General features: G+C 34.6%; 1 protein-coding gene across 1 annotated transcript in view; it reads left to right on the top strand.

Moving 5' to 3' along the window:
• Positions 1–10,256, top strand: part of VPS13C (vacuolar protein sorting 13 homolog C) — a 190,569-nt gene that overhangs the window by 40,896 nt on the left and 139,417 nt on the right. The window contains exons 10-14 of the mRNA XM_023510002.1: positions 138–195; positions 2,211–2,338; positions 4,719–4,825; positions 5,378–5,549; positions 7,151–7,213. Coding sequence (XP_023365770.1) covers positions 138–195; positions 2,211–2,338; positions 4,719–4,825; positions 5,378–5,549; positions 7,151–7,213 — 528 coding nt within the window. The remainder of the gene's footprint in view (positions 1–137; positions 196–2,210; positions 2,339–4,718; positions 4,826–5,377; positions 5,550–7,150; positions 7,214–10,256) is intronic.

Here is a 10,256-nt window from a genome sequence, read left to right as displayed (position 1 = left end):
AAATAATATTGTTCCTTATGGACTGCTAGTTAGAAAAATGGAGGAATAAAAATATTGATGTCAGGAACCAAGTTTTTTTGGTATGTATGGCTGAATATGTATCTTTGTTTTCATTCTCATTCACATTTTTTGTTTAGGATCAGCTGAAAAATGAAATTCTAACAAGTAGAAATATACTCCCAAATTATCAATGCAGTAAGTAATGGTAAAAATTCATGTTATAGGAAAACATGAAATTAAATATTTTAACATACATTTGCTGATAAAGTTACTTTGACAAACACTGTTATTTTATACCTTAGTGTTATAATACAGCATATTTGGATAATACATTGTTATTCAGGAATAGATCATAACACCTACACTAGAGGAGAATAAGGTTCGCTCTGAATAGCCAACCTCCTTTGGCCTCCGTGTGTTCTTCTCACCTTGTTATTTGGTCTTTGTTTTAAGATGTAGGTTTTCTTTTTTTTTAAATAACTAAATCTCTGTCATCTTGGTATTTAGATCATGCTCAGCATGTTATTATTGTAGTGTTAGGATAAATCAACCACTGTCCAGCTAGAGATTAATTTAGGAGAGCTTTTCTATTTCTTGGCAGCCTCACCTTTATTTCTGAACTAGATCTCTAACAAAGCTACCTGCTTATTTATTTATTTTTTCCATCTATTTTCTTCATTTCAGTTTTATTCTAAAGAAGCTATTGCTTTATTTTTATTTAGTATACCCCTTCCTAATTGTTCTCATCTTTTATGCCCATGCGGTCCCATAGTACTCTGGCTCACTGTTGTTTTCTTTGTGTTCTTTTATAGCTAATTATCATTGGATGATAGCTGGGACTTTATCTTATGTTCATAGACCTCTTTATTTAATGATGACAAAATTTTTAAGTCCTGCTAGTTTGTGAAAGCATTTAGTTTCATTGATAATAGAAGTAGTTCAGGAAAATCTACAACTTCATTTTTAGGCAATTTCCATTTATAAATAACCTATAAATCAGTTATAATTTTTTGTACAACCTTATGCAAATTATAATTGCCATAGAGTATCAGAATTTTTATACTTTTAATACTGTTTTCATAGTTTACCTTACTTTTCTCTGTTTTCTTCCCTGCTATACCTTTTATTTTATTTATTTATTTATTTAGTTTTTGAGATAGAGTCTTACCACGTCACCCTCGGTAGAGTGCTGTGGCATCGCAGCTCACAGCAACCTTAAACTCTTGGGCTTAAGCAATTCTCTTGCCTCAGCCTCCCAAGCAGCAGGGACCACAGGCACCGGCCACAGTGCCCAGCTATTTTTTGTTACAGTTGCCATTGTTGGTTAGCTGGCTTGGGCTGGGCTCGAACTCACCACCTTTGGTGTATGTGGCTGGTGCTGTAACCACTGTGGTGCAGGTGCTGAGCCTGCTATACCTTTCTATACTACCTTAACCTGAATAATATTTTCTATAATTGATTTTGAGATTATATGTATAATCGTAATTTTCAAAATCACAAAGTGGTGAGCAGTATTTTTTCTGGAATGAATTTTATTCATGATTATATTCCTAAATTCTGTCAGTGATAAATAAGACAGGAATTAATTAGATTTCTTTTCCTTCCTTGTATTAGTATTTTTAATGACTAATATAATCATAAAATACTTTGTAGTAAGGAAGAGAAGGCTGATTTTATACAGACTGTGCATAACTTAAGAGTAGATTATCTGTTTTATACATTTCTTACCTAGAAGGATAGCAGTCCACATTCTTCCTTGGAGATTCCACTTTAGCCACTGGAGCTTATTATGCATACAAGTAGATGCTTAAATGTTTTATTATTATTATTTTATTATCAAATCATAGCTGTGTACATTAATACAGTCATGGGGTACAGTGTGCTGTTTTTATATATAATTTGAAACATTTTCATCAAACTGGTTAACATAGCCTTCATGTCATTTTCTTAGTTATTGTGTTAAGGCATTTATATTCTACTTTTAGAAAAATTCTCATGTAAGATGAACCACAGGCATGATCCCACCAATCACCCTCCCTTCACCCATCCTCCTCCCTCCCCTCCCCCTTAAATGTTTGTTGATAGTGATTTTGTTACACATATCTTTGATTATTTTTCTTCACTTCAAGAGCAAGTGTTCTTATAATTATTTACAACTGTTGCATGTAAGAGCATATAAACATATGTTGTATCTTCCCATGTGCTGTAAGTTTTCCAGCCAGTATCAGCCTCTGCAAAACTCTACATGAATCCTTATGCAGAAACAGACCTCAAAACACCCAAACTGGACTGGAATATAGAAGTACAAAATATCGCCATTGAACTGACCAAACCTCAGGTACAATTTGTTTCGACATTTCTAGGTTTCTTTAACTTTGAATTTTTACTGCTTTTCCTCTTTGTGATTATTGCTTCTCTTATGGTCTGGCAGTTCTTTTGGTTCATTAGTTTGAGATTTGACTCTTTCTTTAATAAAAGAAAATAATTTTAAAATAAATTTCAAATTTGTAATTTCTTCCATTTTTACCTTATCTTTTCCTAAATTGTGGAGAATCATTTTAGGCTATAGTAAATGACATTATTTCCATTTAATTCAAAATTGTTGATGGAGGATTTTTATTTATTTTTTATTAAATCATAACTTTGTACATTGATGTGTTTATGGGTTCAGGGTACTGCTTCAGTATACAATGTGAAATGGTTATATTGAACAAAGTAACACATCCATCACACTTATACTTATTTCTTAATAGTTTTGAAATGTACCATTGCATCATGCATATTAGGGTAGGTCGCCCCAAATACCCTCTCTCCTCCCATATCCCCCTTTCCCTCCCCTCTCTCTCCTCTTCCCTTCTACTTTCTGGACTATAGTTATGTTTTGCCATGCATGTGAGTGTGTAGGTGGTTATATATTGATTTCATAGTAGTATTGAGTACATTGGATACTTTTTTCCCCATTCTTGAGATACTTTACTAAGAAGAATATGTTCCAGCTCCATCCAGGTAAACATAAAAGATGTAAAGTCTCCATCTTTTTTATGGCTGCATAGTATTCCATGGTGTAGATATACCATAATTTGTTAAACTATTCATGGGTCAGTGGGCACTTGGGTTCTTTGCAAGTCTTGGCTATTATGAATTGGGCTGCAGTAAACATTCTGGTGCTAATGTCTTTATTGTAATTAGTGGAGGATTTTAATGTGATTTTCCCTCCTCATTTTTTAGTAATAGATATTCTTTTTGTTTTTGTTGTTAAGCAGGCTTGGGCCGAGTTTGAACCTACTACCTCTGGTACGCAGGGCTGGTGCTCTTAACCACTGAGCATAGGTGCCCAACCTATATACTCTTATATTAAATACTGTTTCTTTGATTTTTAGAACAGCTATATTAGCAGCTTTTTCTTCATTTGTTTTCTAAGCATGGTTGTCTATTCAGAGTGTTTGGATAACAGACCTGGAGAATTGGAAGTGAAAGGGGGACAGGAAGTTTAGATAATTGAGCTTTTAGCTGGGTGCTGTCCAATTAAAACGTAATCCAGGCCCTCTGCAGTGGTTTATGCCTATAATCCTAGCACTCTGGGAGGCTGAGGCAGGATTGCTTGAGCCTAGGAATCTGAGGTTGCTGTGAGCTAGGCTGACACTGCTGTACTCTAGCCAGAGCAATAGAGTGATATTCTGCTTCAAAAGCACACAAACAAACAAAGTAATACAAGTTGTTTTTATAGTTTTAGTTTTTCTATTAGCTAATTAGCAAAGTGAAAAGTAAGCTGTGAAATTAACTTTAATGCGTTTTATTTATCCTACCATAATCTTACCATGTAATCAATATAAAAAGATCGTAACAAGATATTTTACAATCTTGCCTCCTCCCCTGCTAAGTCTTTGAAATCTTTTACACTTGTAGTACATTCAAGTTCAGGTACATTTCAAGTGCTGAATAGCCTCGTGGCAGGTAACCCTTAGTTAGAACTGTGTTAAGAAAAATTAGAGAAGGGAAGGTAGGCTTGCCCTTATCTTGCCTGCAGTCTTGCTGCCTCTTGAGCGTGTGTGTTTTTTCCTCCTTTTCAACTGTTTATCAGATCCACACAGAGTTGCTGTGTTGGTGGTAAGAGGGGTGCTTAGATAGCTTTATCTTGCTTTAGTTACACAGTAATTTTCTGGAACAGTTTAAAAATTAGCTCATAGATAGCTACTGGTGAAGTGATGGCCCAGTGGAAAAGTATACAGTTTGAAAACAGGCATGTTTCATGTTAGTTCAGTTATATATACCGCATTTCATTGTTTCTAGGATGTACATTTAATTTACATTTTAACATATCAAGGTACGATGTATGTTGCTGGTTGTAACCTATTGTTTCTAGGATGTACATTTAATTTACATTTTAACATATCAAGGTACGATGTATGTTGCTGGTTGTAACATATTGTTTCTAGGATGTACATTTAATTTACATTTTAACATATCAAGGTATGATATATGTTGCTGCTGCTGACAGTTTAATTGGCAGCAATTTTCTTTTGTAATGGAATCTAAAAATTATGTTACACTAAATATTTAATAGTGTCTTAAGTTTGATGAAATACAGTATATTATTGAGTTGTCAGGCAACAATTTTCAAGGAATTGGGAGTCTTAGTGGACTGAAAAATAGAATAAAATTTGGTCTTTATCCATGTGTCCAATACAGTAAACATAGTTTTATTTTTATTTTAATAGTACTTAAGTATGATTGACCTTTTGGAGTCAGTGGATTATATGATTAGAAATGCCCCTTATAGGAAATATAAGCCTTGTTTACCACTTCACACCAATTGTCGACAATGGTAAGTTACACTTTGATTTTTATTTTATAAGAAACATATGTAGTCAGGGACTCTCAGAGTTAAAAATACTTTAAAGCCATGTAATCCAGCCATTTTGTTTTAAAAGAGGACAAGAGTGCGGTATCTTTTATGTGTCCATGTTGGCTATTTCTCATAAATGTGTCCACTTGTTCTCCTGCTCCTGGATTCCCAAATTCTTAACTTAGCATTTAAGACTTCCAGCGTTAGAGAAGGAATCTTGTTTCTCATCATTCACTCCCATAGATTCAGTGTTATAACCATATTGGAATACTGTTAATTTCTGTGTCATTTTGTGCCTTTATGATTTTGTTTTTACACACACCCCTTTCTTGGAGGATTGTTTAATACCTTAATCTGCTTAAGTCAGAGAATGATACCGGGGAATTGAAATACTATTGCCGAGCTCTTGTGGGAAGACAGTCAAGAAGAATAAAAATTTAACAGTGTAAAACCTGAAAAGTCAAAGCCGTTTTTCTGCCTTTTCTTAAACCTTTATATTCAGATTGCATTAACAATATTTTTGATTTTCAGGTGGAAATATGCAATTGATTCTGTTCTTGAAGTTCATGTAAGAAGGTATATGCAGATGTGGTCATGGAGTAACATAAAAAAGCACAGGCAGCTACTCAGGAGTTATAAAATTGCCTTCCAGACCAAGTTAACCCAGACCAAAGTCTCAGAAGAAGTACAGAAACAAATACAGGTATGTCTTGCATATATTAGAGAGAGCTGTTGTTTGTCTTATCATCTTTCAGTATTCTTCTGCATTTAATTTGAATAAAAGTATAGTTTTATAAGGAACAAATTCTTGAGAAAGAGCAATTCTTTTTGAGAGAGAATTTTGTGGGCAAATGCAGAGTATTTTTCCTCAGGTTCTTAAAAAGAAAAGCAAAACTCTTTCTTGCCTATCCTAATATCAGAGAAAATAAAGTTAATATAAACTATTTGGGGAAATGTGTCTCATTTTTTAAATATTGCTTAGAAAACCAGTATGCTAGCCATCTGTATCTTGTTCTGTTAATAAAAGTCCTATATTTATGTGGTGGTGGCTTTTTTAAAGACTTCAATATTTTACTTATACAAAACAGCTTTCACTCCTTGAGAAAAGAGAGGAATCTCATTTATCCCCTTTTAAAAAATTGAAAACACACACTAAGTCCATAATTTGCTTAAAATCATGTGATCTAGATTAGAAACTATTTCTGCTACTGATTCATCATGTGAAGAATGAATTGGATTTCTATTATTCTGAAATATATGACAATCACCAGCATCATATATTAGAAATAGCACCAGGATTGGAGTCAGATGGATTTGGGTTCAGGTATCAAGTTGAGTATTTACCAGGTGTTCTTCTGATGATGGGCTCAACTTTCTCAACCAAACAAGTCTAGTGTTCTCATATGTAAAATGGAAATAATATCTGTCTTACAGAATTGTGAGAACTGCATGAAATAATACATAAAGCACCTGTAACAGAGGTCACCCAGTTAATGTTAGAGTCCCTGTAGACATTTTATGTAAATTCCTCAAGTCAGTTTCTACTTTAGCTCACTTATTAACTTACAGAATTTTATGTTCTTAAATTTTGTGTGTTTTATAATGGTGCCTTTATCATAGTGGTTTTAATAAAACACAGAAGAAAGGAGAGTAAGAAGAACTGTAAGGATAATACCTAGAACAGATTTCTCTCTTAAATATTCTTATTTTCATGTGCATATGTAGCTATCTCTGAATTACAGTGGTCTTACAGAAAAATTGATATTTTCATACTATATTTAATGAGAGTTTAATTTCTTGGAATATTGTTTTTCTCTTATTGTAAAAATTTTTAAAATGTGGCCTGGCATGGTGGCTGACAGCTGTAATCCTAGCACTTTGGGGGGTGAGGCAGGAGAATTATTTGAGGCCAGGAGTTGAGACCAGCCTGGGCAACACAATGAGACCTTGTCTATACAAAAAAAAAAAAAGCAAAAAACTTACTCAGCATGGTGGCATATGCCTGTAGTGTAAACTACTCTGAAGGCTGAGGTGGGAGGATTGTTTGGGCCCAGGAATTAGAGGCTGCAGTAAGCTGCGATGATGCTATTGCATTCCAGTCTGGGTGATAAAAAGAAACCCTGTCTCTCGCTACACATAGACACACACAATTTTAAAAAGTTCAAAGCCCTGCCCAGTATACATTTAAATTAATACTTTCATTAAATCACGAGTACTGGTAATGGACTAGGTAAGCCTACAACTGATAGAAGAAATTTTTTCGTCTAATAATCACTTGTTTACAAATATCTCTTTGTTTTATAGGACTTGGAGAAGACTCTAGATGTGTTTAACATAATTTTAGCAAGGCAACAAGCGCAAGTTGAGGTAATCATGTTTATCAGCTGATTATATGTTTTAAATATGTTAATGGCAATCCTTTAAATCTAGGCATATGGTTGAGTTTTATTGATTAATTTAGTCTCAGCGGAAAACAAAATGGGATACTGGAAAAAAGCCATTAATGTGAAGGGGGAAAAACAAAACATTTTATAAACTTTCTTTTTTTAAAATTTTTTTAAGGTGACGACAACAATATATAAACTTTTATGAATAATATTATTTATTTTTCAAGTGAAAAATTCCCAAGAGAAGATGAATAAAATTATCCATAATCTTAACAAGTTAGAATGCTATTCTTAACATGCTGGCATAGGCTTCCAGTTTTTCTCCCATGCTTGTATAGCTGCTTATTTATCCTTTTCTTTTCTTTTACTTTGTCTTTTCCTTTGTTTCCTCCACATCCCTTTTTCTTTCTCTCCCTCTCTTCTTTCTTCAATTTTTCCCTCCTCTCTTTTCCCTTTTTCCACAATTGGAATCAGTCTGCTTATGGTGGTTTGTAACTCTTTTATTGATGCCTTGTGTATATTGTTCAGTGTCATCTCAAAGAGTCTGTAGCATGACTTTTTTGGTAATTAAAAAAATACAAATGCAGTAGAACTCATTATGGAAAAATTAGTAAATGTAGATGAACAAAAGAAGAAAAGGGAAACACACATCTCCCACGCTGATGGTAACTACTGTGAGTAACTTTCTGGATGTCTGTTCAGTCCTTTCTATGATTGTACATCTTTACACTCGTACTTTTACGTGAGATTAAAGCATATACCGTCAACCCTTAAACAACGTGAGGGTTAGGTGTGCCATGCCCCCACGCAGTTGGAAAGTTTGCAGGTAACTTTTGATTCCCTTAAACTCTTAACTACTAATAGGCTTATTGACTGAAAGCCTTACTGTTAATGTAAACAGTTCATTAATACGTATTTTGAATGTTATTATATTCTTACAATAAAATAAGCTGAAAGAAAGAAAATGCTATTAAGAAAATTGTAAGGAAGAGGAAATATATTTACTATTCATTAAATGGAAGAAGATGATCATAAATGGTCTCATTCTCATTTTCTTCACATTGAGGAGACTCAGGAGGAGGAGGAAGAGCAGTGGTCTTTCTGTTTCAGTGGTGGCAGAGGTGGAAGGAAATCTGTGTAGAAGCTGACTTGTGCATTTCAAACCCGTGTTGTTCGTGAGTCAGCTGTGTACTGATTCATTTATTTGGCAAATACTTATTGAGTGCCTGTTATTCTGGCATTAGGGATAAAAGTTTGGACTCGGGAATCAGATGGACTGGATTTTGATCCCAGCCTTGCTATCTAATTGCCATCTCCTAATTGTATGATTTTAGGGTATTTAACCTGTATGTGCCTTGGTTTCCTGATTTGTAAGATAAAATTAATAGTATGTATATCATGGGTAATGTGAGGAGTTCATGATAATTCATATAAAGCACTTAAACTATTAGGTGCCCAGAATGTAGTAATTGTTAAGTAAGTAATGCTTTTTCTTGGTCATCGTCATCATTTGTGTTAGCATAGAGAAATGAACAAAACAGGAGAAAATCCTTAATTTATATTCTAACAGGAAAAAAGTTAAAGAAACATAAATGAATAAAAATAAAGCAAGGAATATAGAGAGTGCGGGAGATAGGTGGTGATGATGATAGTTGTTAAAGAAAGCCTCACTAAGAAGGAAACATGTAGGCAAAGACCTGAAGAAGATGGGGGTGTTAGCCAGTACGCTGTAAGCAGGCAGAAAGAATAAATTGCTCAAAGATTACAAGATGGTCATTCAGGAAATTAACTGGAATCATGAGAGAGGGAAGAGTGGTGGTTAATGGGGTCAGAGAAGTAAGGTAGCAGAGGAAGAGGAGGTGTTTGTGGGGGTTGGGGGGGATGCTAGATTGTGTGGCATTTTATAAGCCATTGTGTGAATTTTGGCTTTTACTCCAAATTGGGAAGCCACTATAGTATGTTTTGAGAACAGGATAATATGACTTGTTTTAAAAGACTCTGGGTGATTTGAAAACATACTATAAGAGAGAGGGTAATGGTAAAAGAGGGAGATCAGTTAGAATACATTTTTAAATAATGGAAGTGAGAGGCAATGGTAGCTTGGCCTGGGAGTGGTTACATTGGAGGTGATAAGGACCGGTCAGATTCTGTATATATTTTGAAGGTAGCCAGTATTTCTTGACTAATTAGATAGATGTCAGTTGTAAGAAAGAGAGTGAAAGCTCACTTTAAGGATTTTGGCCTGGAGTAGTTGGGGTGATGGAGTTGCTATCAAATACGATGCAGAAGACTGAGGGGAACATGCTTGTTGAGGTAGGAAAAGTTCAGGCATTCTGTTTGGGGCTGATCAAGAGAGGTTTAATTATCTCTTAGATATCAAACGGACGATATGGAGTAGGCAATTGGATACATGAATATGGAATTCGGAAGAGAGGTCTGTGCTGGATATATGCTTTTAGGAAGGGTTAGCACCTAGATGTCATTTAAAGCCCTGAGATCAGATGAGAGTACCTGAATAATCAGAGTGGCTAGAGAGGAGGAGAGTTCCAAAGATGTGATGGGTATGGTCAGACGATGGGAAAGAGCCAGCAAAGGTGACCACAGAGGGATGGTCAGAGATGTAGCAGGGAAGCCATACGAGTCAAGGCTTCACATCCAAGAGTGGTCAGCTTAACAGCTGCACCTGAATTGTCAGCGGAGCCAAGATGAGAACTGTTCATTAAGTTTACCAAATTTTGGATAATTTTAGCCGTAAGTTTTTCAAATAATTTTTGGTCACAATTTCTTTTTCTTCTTTCTCTTTTTGGACTTTATATACAGATGGTGCCAAAAATGTATACACGTTTTAAGAAGGGAAAAGATTATTAAAATTGTAATAGTCAAGTCATGTTTGACTTCATCTATTATAAGTGATACAAGATAGAGATAAAATTTACAGAATAACAAAGGTTATCAGTGTACATTGGTAATTGCAATTTTAACATAATTTTTCCCTTAAAATGTGTATACATTCTTTGTCACCC

Source organism: Otolemur garnettii, unplaced genomic scaffold (genome assembly GCF_000181295.1).
Source record: "Otolemur garnettii isolate 467f Iridium unplaced genomic scaffold, OtoGar3 scaffold00011, whole genome shotgun sequence".
In the NCBI taxonomy this organism is placed as follows: Eukaryota; Metazoa; Chordata; class Mammalia; order Primates; family Galagidae; genus Otolemur; species Otolemur garnettii.
Note: the sequence above shows the minus strand (reverse complement) of the source record. Positions and strands in the feature narration are given on the sequence as shown.